This window comes from Sorex fumeus, unplaced genomic scaffold, assembly GCF_029834395.1.
Source record: "Sorex fumeus unplaced genomic scaffold, SorFum_2.1 ptg000072l, whole genome shotgun sequence".
NCBI lineage: Eukaryota > Metazoa > Chordata > Mammalia > Eulipotyphla > Soricidae > Sorex > Sorex fumeus.
Genome location: NW_026606129.1, coordinates 8,813,338 through 8,828,644, shown reverse-complemented (window position 1 = coordinate 8,828,644; position 15,307 = coordinate 8,813,338). Strand labels below are relative to the sequence as shown.

The window sequence follows — 15,307 nt, the reverse complement described above, 5'->3', positions numbered from 1 at the left end:
AGCCGGCGGAGGGGCCCCTGCGAGTGGGACCTCCGCCCCCGCCTCCTTCCTGTCCCCGTCGTCCAGAGCTCAGCCCGGCGACCCTGTCGCCCCCTCCTTCCCCTCTGGCCGCGGGGCCTTCAGAAAGCTCCGGCTCTTGCCACGTTTTCCGCGGCCCGTGTTCGGTTCTGGCTGCCACCCGCATTTTCGGAGGCGGGAGAGGCAGATGCCGGTTTCACCGCAGCCGCCCGCAGCGAGCCCTGCTCCGCCCCCACCCCCCCACCCCCCAGGATGGCCGCTGTCACATTCCGGGCAGTGCCAGGGACTAAGCCCAGGTCGGCCGCAGGAAGGCCAGCACCTCTCCAGCCCCTCACTGCGTCGTTTGGGTTTTTTTCTGAGGAGGGTTCCCCCGGGACTCCCAGCCACCCAGGATGTGCCATACAGGCCTGGCCACCCCCACATGCTCTGGGTCCCCCAGGGCCACACCTGCTGGAGCTCGGAAACGTGCAGCACTGGGGGCAGAAGCCGGGCTGGCCACATGCAAGACCAGAGTCCTGCCCGTCTGCCCATCTGTCCCTCCGTCCCCTGCCCGCCACCCACAGCTCCTGCCCCTCTGCCCCTCCCCCTGTCCACCTCCCGGGCCCACAACAGCCCTTCACAGCCACAAGAAACCTGGTGCAGGTCATTCCAGATTGTCCTCCCAGGAGGAGCGAAGGGCTCGTGAGCGCCTGGCAACACCCAGAACCCAGATCGGTGCCCGCGGCCCCCCGCGGCCCGGCCCAGCCCCGTTGTCGCCCACAGGCGAGAAGATGTTCCAGATCGACAGCGGCAGGAACGCGCCCCTGCACTCGCCGCCCTCCGAGCACTACACCATCATCTTCAACACCTTCGTCATGATGCAGCTCTTCAACGAGGTGAACGCCCGCAAGATCCATGGCGAGCGCAACGTCTTCGACGGCATCTTCCGGAACCCCATCTTCTGCACCATCGTGCTGGGCACCTTCGCCATCCAGGTCGCCGGCCCCGCCCCCGCCCCCCGTGCCCTGAGAGCCCCCCACCCCACGGCAGCCCTGACGCCCCTCTCCCCTCCCCCAGATCGTGATCGTGCAGTTCGGGGGGAAGCCCTTCAGCTGCTCCCCGCTGCAGCTGGACCAGTGGATGTGGTGCATCTTCATCGGCTTAGGGGAGCTGGTGTGGGGCCAGGTGAGTCCCCACGGGCCCGACCCTGGCGCTTCGGGGTCTCTCTGCTCCGATTTGGACCACTGACTGCGTCTGCCAAGATCCATTTCAAAACACAACATCCGATGCCCCGCGCCGGGCACCTCGTGTCACCTGCCTCGGGGGAGGGCCGAGAGAGCAGCTGGTGCCTGGCGCAGAGGCCCTGAGGCCCAGCCCCGGCCCGGCTCCTGTCTCCCTGGGGCACCCAGCTCCGCATCACCAAGGCCCACTCTGACCTCCAGGTCAGCAGTGTCCGCCCCTGTGGACCTAGGTCCCCTGATTTAGGGAAAGAGCGCAAAAAAATAATAGGGAGAAAAGGAAAGGGCAGTGTTCAAAAAAAAATGGGATTAATCAAGTGGGTTTCCAGGTCTCCAAGGTTCGGAGCTGACACTCAGCATTGCACTGGGCTCTGCTCCTCTCTGGGTCCGTGCTCCCTCCCTGGGCCCGTGTTTCCTCCCTGGGTCCGTGCTCCCTCCCCGGGGCCAGTGCTCCCTCCCCCCAGTCATCACAGCAGTGAAGGGAGGGAGTGTTTAATTGGAATGTTTACAGGTTTCTGGGGGGGAGGGGGGGGGGCAGTGCTTCTGCGCACTTACTCCTGGCTCTGTGCTCAGGGATCACTCCTGGTGGGGCTCGGGAGACTATCTCAGGTGCTGGGGATCAAACCCCAGCCACCAAATACAGGGCACACACCCTCCCCACTCTTCTATCGCTCCAGCGCCCCAAATGAGACGCTTTAAGGGGTGCCAGTCAGAGGGTGAGTGGCAGTTCAGAGAGGAGTGCGGCGGGTGGCCTCAGCTGCTGGGTGGGCCCTTCAGCCTTCGCTCGAACCCCCTCCCAGTTCCTCCACGCCCGCACAGAAATGCCGCAGACACAGGCTCGTGGGTCCTCCTGGGCCTGGGTCCTGCCCCAGCCTCCCCGGCAGAAGCATCTCCCCACCCAGGCCACCTTCACCCTGGGCAACTCTGGCCAGGGACTGACCATGCACCCGAGCTAGCGGGCCAATCCCCCCCCAGCAGGCCTGACCCTCAGGAAAGAGGCACATCTGCGGCCCCTCAAGACCAGGCTGCCTCCCACACACACTTGCACACACACACACAGTCCATGCACACGTGCACGCAGACACGCGTGTGCTTACTGACACATGCACATACATGCCCACAGTGCAGGCAGACACACGAACGCACACACGTGCGCACACGCACTCGCGCTCCGGGGCGGGAGGCCGGGCCCAGGGACCCCGGCTGACGGCTGGCCCCCCGCAGGTCATCGCCACCATCCCGACCAGCAGGCTGAAGTTCCTGAAGGAGGCGGGCCGGCTGACGCAGAAGGAGGAGCTCCCCGAGGAGGAGCTCAACGAGGACGTGGAGGAGATCGACCACGCCGAGCGGGAGCTGCGCCGCGGCCAGATCCTGTGGTTCCGGGGCCTCAACCGCATCCAGACCCAGGTGCCAGCCCGCGCGGCGGAGGGCGGGGCTGGCGCTGAGCCCCCTCCCCCGCACCCGACTGCTGGGACTGGAGGCCCCAGATGCCCCCTTGGTCCGTCCAGGTGCCCCCACGAGGGCAAGGAGGGGGCGCCCGGGCGGCGGGCAGCGAGGGGCTCAGCTGGGCTGGGCTGGGCTTCGTTCGGGCGGCCAGTGGCCGGCGGGCAGGTTGGCGCCCGCCTGGGAACACAGAAGCTTCTTCTCAGCGGCTGGAGAGCCACCAGCAGCCAGGGGACGGTCCCCTCCCCGCTACCCCCGCATGTGGCACTTCTGGGAGCAGGTCTGGTCCCCAAAGCAACCCTGGACACACACAGCCCGCGGGACACACACACACACACACAGACCTGGACACACATATACACACACACAGCCCCGGACACACACATGGCCCTGGACACACACACGACCCTGGACACACACACGACCCTGGACACACACATGACCCTGGACACACACACGACACTGAACACACAGCCCTGCACACACACAGCCCTGGACACATATATACACACAGAGCCCTGGACACACACGACCCTGGAGACACACACACACAGAGCCCCGGACACACACATATGGCCCTGGACACACACACATGACCCAGGACACACTCACATGACCCTGGACACACACACACGGCCCTGGACACACACACGACCCTGGACACACACACGACCCTGGACACACACACAACACTGGACACACAGCCCTGGACACACAGAGCCCTGGACACACACACACAGAGCCCTGGACACACACGACCCTGGAGACACACACACACACAGCCCCGGACACACACATATGGCCCTGGACACACACACATGACCCTGGACACACACACATGACCCTGGACACACACACACGGCCCTGGACACACACACATGACCCTGGACACACACACGACCCTGGACACACACACGACCCTGGACACACACATGACCCTGGACACACACACGACACTGAACACACAGCCCTGCACACACAGAGCCCTGGACACACACGACCCTGGAGACACACACACACACAGCCCCGGACACACACATATGGCCCTGGACACACACACATAACCCAGGACACACTCACATGACCCTGGACACACACACACGGCCCTGGACACACACACGACCCTGGACACACACACGACCCTGGACACACACACGACACTGGACACACAGCCCTGGACACACAGAGCCCTGGACACACACACACAGAGCCCTGGACACACACGACCCTGGAGACACACACACACACAGCCCCGGACACACACATATGGCCCTGGACACACACACATGACCCTGGACACACACACACGGCCCTGGACACACACACATGACCCTGGACACACACACGACCCTGGACACACACACGACCCTGGACACACACACGACACTGGACACACAGAGCCCTGGACACACACACACACACACACACACACAGAGCCCTGGACACACACGACCCTGGAGACACACACACACACAGCCCTGGACACACACACATGACCCTGGACACACACACACGGCCCTGGACACACACACTACCCTGGACACACACATGACCCTGGACACACAGCCCTGGACACACAGAGCCCTGAACACACACACACAGAACCCTGGACACACATACACACACACACAGCCCTGGACACACACACATGACCCTGGACATACACACGACACTAGACACACAGCCCTGGACACACACACACACAGAGCCCTGGACACACACACACACACACACACACACAGCCCTGGAGACACACATGACCCTGAACACAGCCCTGGACACACACACACATGGCCCTGACACACACACACACACGGCCCTGGACACACTCAGCCCTGGACGCACACACACACACACACACACAGTCTCTCAGCCCTCCCAGGCTGGGGTGTGGCTCCCGCTTTCACTCCTGAGGAGACCTGAGGACCCCAAGGACCCTGGCTGAGCCTCGGGCACCCACAGCCCACTCTGGAGGCCGGTCCCTCAGGCACGCCGCCCGGTGTGTACTGTGATGGGTGAGAGGAGTGACCTGCAGGGGCAGCGGGGCCCAGCCTGGCCTCGGGCCACTCTCCGTGGGTCACGCCTGACACGCGCCTTGGCGGGCGGCGACCCCGCGCCAGACAGCCTCTGCCCGCCGGGACCACCACCTTGTCCCCTACTGACCAGACAGGCACCTCATCCCCGAGAGGCGTTCACCTTGTCCCTCGGGGGTGACTGGTGGAGTCACCTTGTCCCCAGTGGTGACCAGACAGGGGCGCCTTGTCCCCAGATGACCAGCCCCAGGCCACCCCGCCCCTCCGCGATGACCGGCGGTCACTGCACCGGCCCTGCCCAGCCCCGTGCCCCGCGCGCTGGCCGCCGAGGGGCCTGTCTTCCTGTGTGGGTGTCGGTGGCTCGTCGCCGTGTTGCTCGTGGTGCCGCAGCGTGTGTCCGTCTGTCTGTCTGCCTCCCCCGACCTGTCTCGTTCTCTCCTCTGCTGCAGATCGAAGTAGTCAATACTTTCAAGAGCGGGGCCTCGTTTCAGGGCGCCCTGCGGAGACAGTCCTCGGTCACCAGCCAGAGCCAGGACGTAGCCAATCTCTCTAGCCCTAGTCGTGTGTCGTTGTCCAATGCTCTTTCCTCCCCGACCAGCCTTCCTCCGGCCGCCGCTGGGCGTGAGTCTCCCCAACCGCGGGCCAGGCGGGGCGGGCACGGGCAGGCCCCGGTGGGGAGCGGCCGGCGGGGAGACCCCGAGTGTCCCCGGAGGAGCCCCGGGCACGGCCAGCCGCGAGGGGCCGACCCAGAGGCGGGGGGTGGGGGAGCTCCAGCCCACCCCAGCCCGGCCCCCTCTGAGCACGGGGGGAGGGGTCCGCGCTGTCCGGCCCCTGCTTGTCCCTGCGCGGCCTCCCTGCCCTTTGCCCCCCAGCCCATCTCCCCAGCTCCCGACACCAGGCAGCCCCCGTTCTGGCTTTCCCTGAGGGGCTCCCGGCCTCCCCCTCTGTGGGCAGCCCCCAGGCTGCGTCCACAGCCTGGCAGTGGGAGGGGAGCCAGGCGCCACATGGCGTCGGGGACGGCCCGTGCTGAGGTGTCGGGTCCCTCAGAGCAGGAGGCACTGGGTGTCCCATCCCACCTGCCCACCCCCTCGTGGGTGCACACGGACGCACAGTGCTGCTGGCCGGGACAGCCCTGAGGACCCCCGCCCGGCCTATCCTGGGACCCGCACGCCACCCCAGGGCTCGCTCACTCGAGTGTCGGTGCCTCTCACCCCTCCTCCCGCCACCTCCCGAGACCCCCAAAGCCATGGCTGTTTCCATGGCCATCCTCCTCTGGCCAGGCCGGGAATCGGGGAACCCCTTGGTGAGGCGGCCCCTCCCCCATCCCTGTCCCATGCCAGACCTCGGGGGAGCCCCACAGCCCAGCTCCCTCTTCAGATGCCACAGTCCCCAAAGCCTGGCAGTCGGCCCACGTGGGGCTCAGTGTCCCCACAAGGCTCCCACGACGGGGGTTGCACATTAGTGACCACGGGCCCAGCATGACCTCTGTCCCCCACACACACTCCTGAACTGCCCACTCACCCCCTACCCCCGGACCGTCCACACATCCCCTACTCCTGAGCCATCCACCCACATTGTACTGCTGAACTGTCCATCCGTCCATCCCTCTCCCGGTCCTGAACTGCCCACCCGTCCCCTCATCCTCTTTGGCGGGAGAAGCCCCCCCCTCAGGCCCCCTTTCCTCGCCTCTGAGGACCCTCGGACCTCAGGGGGCTCCCAAAAGCCAGTCTCACTTTCCATGGGAGCTGTGATGAAGCCGGAAAGCCCCCCCAGGGCCGTGCAGAGGTGGGCTCCCCCTCAAGGCCGCAGAGCCGGGTCCCCCCAGAGACGGGGCCAGTTCACGGGCCGTGGCCGCTGAGTGCAGCTCCAGGGGTCTGTGTGCCCGGAAGGAACCAACCCGCTGCCCCTCACCCTGTGCTGGCCCTGATGCCGGACTTGTGGACTTGGGTGAGGGATCTTCCACGTCAAACGGAGCCATGGGGACTCCCAGCACATGAGGATCTGATGGTGTAGCCAGATCAGCCTCTGGAATGTTCCAGAATGTTCAAGAACCTTCTGGAATGTTCCAGAATGTTCAGGAACCCTCCGGCACTGACATGAGACGGCCGCGTTGTCTGTCAGTGTGTCCATCCTCGGAGACAAGGAGTCCGAGAGGTGCAGTGACGTGGCCGAGGGCAGCCAGCAAGGGAGGGGAGAGAGTTTGGACCCCTCCTCCCCGAGTCTCAGCACCAGCCTCTGTCCCCAGAGCTGGAATTTCTGCTCCGTAAACGTTCTGGGGGCTGGCCCACCCCCCCCCCACAGCAAGGGAGCCGCTAGATCCTCCCAGCCGGAGGTGCGGGGAGAAAGGGCCCTTCTTTCTCTCCGGGGGCCAGGGACAGCAGCGGCCAGCCCGAGACCGACTCTCCCCCCGCCCCGTTCAGGCCCCCTCAGACGCCCCGTCCCTCCGGCACGTCTGTCCAGGGCCTTGGGCGAGGGCCGGGCGCGGCCCCCGAAGGAAGCTGAGTTCGGCAGAGCACAGCCCTGGGGTGGCGAGGAGGCGTGCGGGGCCCGAGACCCTCTCCCGTGTCTGAATCCCGCCTGTGTTTGTTTTCCCAGAGGGCTAGAGAACCCGGGACACAGAGTCCAGCAAGAGAGAGTGAATTTAAAAGAGGTTGTGAGTCTTTAACCTTGAGCCTGAGATGAATGTGAACCGCCCCCGACTCTTGGCTTCTTTGAAGCCGGGTAAACATTCGAGTATGTCGGCCCCCCCAGAGCGACCCCGCCCGCCTCGTCCCACGGGCTTGGGCCCCCGCCCTGGGCTCCTTCCTCGCTCCCCCCGCCCCCAGGCCCCCCAAAGCCCCGTCTAGGGCAGGCAGGGAGGGGAGAGGGAAGAGCTTTTGCTTTTTTATTTTTTCTTCCCAGATTTTTTTTTTCCATTTCAGCCGCGGAGAGAACCGAAGTGGAGCCTTGAGCCATGGCGGGCTGTCCCGAAAAGTCTGTCCCACACCAGTCTTGTCCAGAACAGCCCATCCCTCTGTCGTCTCCATGCTGGGGGCGGGGGCGAGGGGCTGCATCTCATTCTGTGTTGTCCCCTCTGCGTTGTCAAGTCCCACCCCGGGGCCCTGCCCCCCTCCCCCCGACCCTCCAGGCACCCTCGGTCCCCACCCGACTCCCCAAAACACACCCGGGCCGGGAGCAGGGCACTGCAGGTAGAATTGTCCCCATCCCACAGATGAGGAAACTGAGGCCCACGCCACCCTACTGTGAGTTAGTGTCACTGGAGCCAGGGCAGGAGGGCTCGGGAGCACCGAGCTCCACAGGCTCAGTAGTGCGGAAGCCCAGACGCCTGCAGGGGCGTCCAGGGACGGGCTTCACAGACCAGCCAGGCCTGTATGAGCCTGGCGACCCCGGGACCATCCCACAGCGCAGGCGAGCAGAGCAGGGCGGGACGGTGAACGTCGGGGCTGCCCTGCAGACCCCCCGGCCGTCCCCAGCCGTCTGTGCTCACGGCCACAGCTCTTCCCAGAAGTACAGGGCGCAGGGCGGAGACCAACACACAAACCAGAGCCGCGTGGCGCTGCTCTCGTGACGCCATCGGCCACGGGCATCTAGAACATTCACACCGTGAACAGGGATTTCTCTGTCTGCCACCGTGCGGCCGGGAGTTGCCCAGAGCAGGGGCCCCCGTGGGCCCCCCGGGCCTGCCAGGCCTCTCAGACAGAGCCCAGGAAGCTGCCTGCCTTCTGCACCCCGTCTCCGCCCCAGGCTAGGGCAGCGCAGTTGGGGGAAGAGTGACCGAGAGGGAGGACAGTGGACCCGGGACAGGCCATCCCAGCACCCGTCCACGGCCCGGAAGCGTCCCGCCCGCCCCACCCCATCCTGCAGAGGGGAAGGAAAGGACGCCCTGAGTCTCGGGGCTCCAGGCTGCCCACAGCCCCTCCCCAGGACTGGCCCTCCCTGATCCCGCACCCCTTTTTGTTTTTTGTTGTGTTTTCAAAGCACAACTAGAGCCCCTTCCCCGCCCGCCCCAGGAATTCAGGGGACCCCCCCCAGCGCCAATGGCTGAGCCGGGCCCTGAGTGTATACTCGAGTGTTTACTTCCCAATGCATGAAGGAAAGAAACGTGGGTCCAGACACCTCGTTCCCATCCTCCAGGCTTCCGAGTGCAGCCGTGTGTCTGTCTGCGTTTGCCGTGTCTCCCGCATGTCCCCGGCCCCCGTGTCGTCGCCGGCTGGCTGCTGCCGCGCTCTGGCTGCCCCCACGCTGCACCCCCAGAGCCGGGCGCGGGTCGGCGTGGGCGTGCCCCTCCCTCGTGTGTCTCGCCCCGTTCCCTGCCGTCTCTGCCTGCCACCTGTTCCGTGTGGTCTGGTTCCTCGCTGCGAGTGGTCCTGGAAGACTCCCGCCGGGGGTTCTCGGGAAATGCCCTTTCTCCTTCCTCCCGGGCCAGCAGCCCCCACCGCCCCCGCCCCACGGTTGCCCCCTCTGCATGGTTGAGCCTCAGGCTCTGTCTCTCGCCAGGTCTGGGGGGCGCACCCGCTGCCCCGTGCCCTCCCACCACCTCCGGGACGGGGCTGGAGCCCGCCCGCCCCCCTCTCCTCCCCCGACCTCGCCCCTCTGACCAAAATCCAGAGTTATTTTTGACGCCTCGCGGACTGCCCACCAACGCCTAGTCCTCTGCCCGCTCTTCCCTTCCCGCCCCTGCTCCTCACGCCCACCCGCCCGCCCATCCAGCGCCCGGTGGATTCCAGACTCCCCCTCCCCCCTCCCCCGCCCTGCCCCATCCCGCCCCTGCTCACGCCCCCCCTTCCCTTGCAGATTCGAGTGGTGAAGGCGTTCCGTAGCTCTCTCTATGAAGGCCTAGAAAAGCCCGAGTCTCGGACCTCCATCCATAACTTCATGGCTCACCCCGAGTTCCGGATCGAAGACTCCCAGCCCCACATCCCCCTCATCGACGACACCGACCTGGAGGAAGACGCTGCGCTCAAGCAGAACCCCAGCCCGCCCTCCTCCCTGAACAAAAACAACAGCGCCATCGACAGCGGGATCAACCTGACGACCGACACGAGCAAATCAGCTACCTCTTCAAGTCCAGGGAGCCCCATCCACAGCCTGGAGACGTCGCTTTAGCTGACCGCCGCCCGCCACCCAGGCCCCCGCCCCGCCCGCCCACCCGCCATCCAGGCCCCCCGCGAGCAACAACAGGAAACCAAATACTGGCGAGAAAACCCACCACTTGCACCCCACAGACCCCTTTCCTGGCTGTGGTGCTGTTTGAACTCTTTTTCACTTCGAGACAAGGAGCGGGACGGCCTGGGGGGTGCTGGAGGGAGTCTTGGACACCCCCCCCCAAAAAAAACAAACCACACACACACACACACACACACGCACACGTGCGCACACGCACAGACACGCAGCCCTTCCCGGCTCAGCACCGAACCCGGCCCAGCCACGCGCCGGCCTCCCCGGCGCCGACCCAGTCCCTGCATGGAAGTACCACGTTTCCACCCTCCTCTGGCCGGGCGTTTCCGGGGAGGGGTGGGGGAAGGGGTGGGGGGGTCCCGGTTCGTTTTCTTGGGCGGCAGCCGCACACAGACTTTTCTTTTCCCCCCGAGACTCTGTATCCAACCCTCCGCGTGAGTTTCTGAGATGCCTGCGCATGACCCCGTCCCTAGGTTCAGGTAACCGCCTTTTGAGATTGCAGAGTCTAGCTCGCCTCGTCGATTTGCACCAATGGAACCGAAGAACTTCACAGACACTCAAGAGCTTATATTCATTTCTTTGAATCTGTATCCACGTATACTCCGCCGCGGCCGTATACGTCCGTATAGATAGGTAGACCTATATATATATAATATATATATATGAATATATATACATGGATATATAAAGTTTCTTTGCCAGCATGTTGCCTTGTTTCCGCTTAAATCGCTCTATTTTAACTTCTTTCTGTCCTCCGAGAAGAATGTACTTTGTTTACAATCCTGTAGATAACGTCTTCTGTACGGTTTGGGAGCCCAGCAGAAGACCCGCCGGCCCGGCCCAGACGCTCCCCGGCGGGACGCTCAGCGGGAGCCCCCTCGGCCTTCCAGCCTGCTCTGTGACTTCACTCCCGCGGCCCCGGGGAGCGGAGGAGAGAAGGCTTCTCGGGGCGCAGGAGGACGCCGGCCCGCCCGCCCCGAAGCCCCTCTCTGGCCCGGCCCTCACGCAGTGGACTTGAGCGCGTCCCGCCGAGCGTCCCCGGGCAGGCCCGCACGAGGCCTGGAGGTAGTGGTGCCCGTCCCGCCTGCCGTCGTGTTGACTCTCCTTGTGGGTTTTCGTTGGTGGTTTTATTTTTGGGGGTTTTAGTTCGTAATCTCAACTTTTTCTCTCCTTATCCATGGCCACGTCCGGGCTGCTGGCGTCTGGGAGGAGGATCGTTCTGGTTTGCTGCGTCTCTGAGTTTGGGTTTTGTTTCCTTTCTGAAGAATAGCCTTTTTCTCTGCATTATTTAGATCCGAACGACCCTTCTGCTATGTGTATGGAAATGTGTTTCGTGTGATTTCTTTTAACCCAACTGTCTTCCTGTAGTGACGAACCCTCTTAACAAGTCTTGCTTTCCTCCACTGAAAGCCATTCTGAAACCCCACAGTATCACGGGTGAGAGAAGATGGTTCTTACCCCCCCACGCTCCCCCAACCAATAACAGCGCTAGAAACTCCACTTACTAAGAGTTCATTTAATTCTCTGTCAGCCTCTTAACTGCTAAGCACTTTGTGGGTATCAGCATTTTTCATAAAAAGAACTTTTGTATTGAATACAAAGTTTGCTTTGAGACTTTTCAGCATACGATCTTTTTCCATAAACTTGTACAGTGCAAAGACATTTTGAATACCATGGTCGATGACGTCCCATGCGTGGAGGGGAAAAACAAACAACAACCAAACGCTCCACCTCGCTCCGCCAAGTTCATTCCCACGGTTGCTCGTGCTGGCCTGGCTCTCGCCCTGCCCCAGGCCAGGGAAGCTTCCACACACCAGACGACAGCCACACGGAAAAAGAGCCATAGCCTTCGGGAGGGCCCGAGGGTGTGGGGCCCGCGTCCACCCACCCGCCGGGCACAGCTCCTGGAGGGAGGACCTTCTTGGCCAGAGAGGACCCCCGGTGGGGCGAAGACCCATCTCGGACGCGCGCAACGCAGGGGCCCGTGCCCCCAGCCCTGCCCCCCGCGGCGTGCTCCCCGGATCCCGGCCCCCCGCTGCCCCCGAGAGCAAAGGGCCACACGCACACGGCCGCAGGCAGCTCGGGGTTGGGGTGGCATGCCCCCCTTTGTTCCCAACGCAGGGCGTGGTGGCCAGGAGGGCGGTCCTCCCGGGGGCCCCTCTTGGGAATTCCCAGAGCCCCGACGTCAAGGTGGGTCTTGTCAGGAAGGAGGATGCCCCCACCCCACGCATCACCCCCCACGGGCACGCACCCCGCCCCCGCCCCCGGGCCCCCCTCTCGGTATAGCACATGACGCAGTCCGCTCTGTCCAGCAGCATGGGGTACGTTTGGCAGTTCGCCCCACTAGGGGGTCAATAATTTATGACCATTCATCTGTTTTTATGAATTTTTTTATCTAGACAATAACTGTAAATAAAGAATCCGCCGTCTCCTCATTTCCTACTATGCAATGGTTCTGCTTTCGCCGGCCCGCCCTGCCCCGAGGTGGTGGAAAACCGAAACTAGACGGAAAACCAGGCACGAGCACAGAGAACAGTGACTCCGCCCGTCCTGGAGACTCGGGCCTGGACGAGGACTCGGGGCAGGGGCCGGGCTGGGCGCGTCCCCCCAGTGGGCGAGGAAAGGCCCCGGGCCTGCCCCCCTCCACCCGAGGCCTGCCCCTTCTCTGCACCCCACAGTGGGGCCAGCGCCCTCCCCCCCCCCCCCCGGGCACTGGGAGTCCTTGTCCCCTTCCGAGGACCTGAACGGGAATGGACTTCGCTTTTATTTGGGTTTTGGTTTGGAACAAAATATCGCGGCTCTTCCCCATCTGTTTTTCCACATATACTTGACCTCTGGCCAAGCCCTTCCCCCCCAGACCCTGGGCCGGCTTGTCCCCTGCCCGGGCATCTCCCCGCCACGGTCAGTTCTGCCCCCTCGGACACTCAGTGACCAGAGTCCTGAGCGGAGGATCAGGGCACTGGGAGATGCCGGTTCCTGCCCGTCCCCGCCCCAGGAGCCCCCTGGTTTGTGGGTCCCTCCACCCGCCTGCAGGTCTGGGGCAAGGCCAGTGGCCACGCATCCAGAATGTTCCTTTCACCACCTGTCCCCTTCCCGGAACTGGTTTTTGTTTTTTTTTTCATACCCCCCTTTGGTGGTTGGGTGACAGTTTCTTTTCTGGGTCACACCCAATGGTGCTGGGGGTCAACCCCCAGTTCTGTTTTGGGGGCCACTCCCACCACTGCTCCAGGGGCAAGATGCTGCTGCGACTTGAACCCGGGCTGAGCCCCCGGCCCCGCGGAGCCTGGCCCTTCTCCCCGCCCTGCCTGTTCCCTGCACCCGTTCTGGCTCTCCCTGAAACCCCCGGCGGCCCCACCCCACCAGGCCCCGCGGAGACTCTGGGGCTTCCCGGAGGGGTCCGGTCCCAGGCCCTGCACACCCGAGCATCTTCCCGGCAGAGCGGGGGCAGAGGCCCGCCAGCCCCGGCCACCAGCCCTCCACCACAGCCAAGATATCTGAGGCCGCCTGGGGACTGGCCCGCGGGCCCCTAAAGTCTGTCTGTAACGTCTCTGGTGCTCGGGCCTGGGGCCGGCCTCTCTCTCGGGGCGCGAGGGCACCCCCGCCTCCTCACGCTGCCCGGGTGGGGGCGGGCGGCTCGGGCCAGCGGGGGCTGGGGAGAGTGTGTTCTTGTTGTACTCCTGATTTCTCTGTATCTCCGGCTTGTGCTCTTTGTAACCCATGGGACTTGTCTGCCTTTTCAACACTAGACTGAGCAATAACAATAAACGCACACGTGGAAACGCAGGCGCCGTTCCCCGCGCCAGGCCTTTCTCCGCGGGGAAACTCAGGGACTGGGAGTCCCAGAGGGAGGCGCTTGGTCCCGGGGCACCCAGCAGAAGGCGGGGAGGGGAGGAGGGGGGGAGGGAGAGGGGAGGAGGAGGGGGAAAGATAGGAGGAGGAGGAGGGGGAGGAAGAGGAGGAAGGGGACAGGAGCAGAGGGGTGGCTGGATGTGACCCAAAAGGGCCTGGATTAAATAGAGGAAGGCGGTGGGAGAAATGGACCCAGGACACAGGGTCGCCCCCCTTTGGGAGGGAGAGGCCGGAAGGAGCCCAGTCCCCCAGGACTCTGCCGAGAGAGGACAGAGAACAAAGTGCCCAGCCCAAGAGATGGTCCCCCGCGTGGCCCTCAGCTTGGGGAGAGGCCACATGTGCACACACCCTCCATCCCGCTCACGCCGAGGAGTGAGTCGCCCCCATCTAGCTGGGGGAGAGGGGGAGGGGCCGTGCAAGCCGCCCAGCTTGGTGTGGGGGGCAGAGCCTTGCTGGCCGCGCGTGTAAGGCTCGGTCCCCAGCTCTCTCCACGGGGCCACTTGCCCCCCGGATGGCGAGAGGAGCTTCCTGTCCCGAGGCGACAGTAGTAGAGGGAAGGCGAGGCCTCCCGCCAAGGAGGAGGCGTCTTGGGCTGGAGCATGGGACAGTGGGGCTCACTGATCCTTTGCCTCCCACATGGCCCTCAGGCACAGATCAGGAGTTACCCCGGAGCACTGCCTGGGGTGGCCCCCAAACAAAGGCTGCTCCCACAGTCCAGCACTGCCCCTCGGACCCCTCAGTGCATGGCCCTCCCCTCGGGGATACGGCGCCCCGGTCACCACCGGGGCCATCTAAGGCTTCGTTCCCCTCACTCTCCAGAGGCAGCGGGGCTCGGAGGGACGGGCCGCGCGTGGCACCCAGAAAGCCGGGGTCAAGCCAGAGACCACGACAGCCCCTGCAAGAACAGGAGCCCCGGAACCCTGCCCCAGCCTACACACACCCACGCCCAGGACTCCAGATCCTGACAGCTGGGGGCAAGGGAGGTGTCGCCTTCGGCCAGCCCTGGGTCAGCCTAGCTCTGCACCGGGCACCTGTGGCTTCACGCCATTTCAGGGAAGGCAGTGGGGCTTGTGGCTGCCCAGAAGGCCCCAATTCGCAGCCTCCGTGGACAGCGGGGGGCTCGGGGCTGGGCCCAGGGACTGTCGGGTGGGACCCAGCCTGGGCAGACTTCCAGGGCCCCCACGTGAGCCTGTGCGAGGACAGGGTGGGAGGCGCAGTCCCCGGGTGGGCCGGCCCTGGCCTGCCACGCTTCTGGCCGGGCGCTTAGGGCTCAGCCCTTTCTGCATCCTCCAGTGCTCCCGGGGCCAGTGGCAACCAGAACTGGGGAGGCGGGGAAGCCCTAGGAAGGAACTCCTTATTCATTCATTTTTATGATGCTCAGGGCTCACTCCTGGCTCTGCACTCAGGAATCACTCCTGGGGCAGGGGCTCGGGGACCTTTTGGGGTGCTGGAGCTCGAACCCGGGTCAGCTGTGTGCAAGGCCGCGGAAATGCTTTTATTCTATGATGGATGTAAGAAAAGAGGAAAAAATGGGGCCGGAGTGATAGCACAGCGGGTAGGGCATTTGCC

The 15,307-nt window shown here is 64.3% G+C and overlaps 1 protein-coding gene across 3 annotated transcripts in view; it reads left to right on the top strand.

The window, feature by feature from the left end:
- The window catches only part of ATP2B2 (ATPase plasma membrane Ca2+ transporting 2), a 79,727-nt gene extending 69,677 nt beyond the window's left edge, over positions 1 to 10,050 (top strand). For all 3 annotated transcript variants that reach the window (XM_056129713.1, XM_056129712.1, XM_056129711.1), the window contains 4 exons: positions 781 to 992; positions 1,075 to 1,182; positions 2,460 to 2,642; positions 9,506 to 10,050. In XM_056129713.1, coding sequence (XP_055985688.1) covers positions 781 to 992; positions 1,075 to 1,182; positions 2,460 to 2,642; positions 9,506 to 9,817 — 815 coding nt within the window. In that variant the 3' untranslated portion in view covers positions 9,818 to 10,050. The remainder of the gene's footprint in view (positions 1 to 780; positions 993 to 1,074; positions 1,183 to 2,459; positions 2,643 to 9,505) is intronic.
- Positions 10,051 to 15,307: the final 5,257 nt, after the last annotated feature.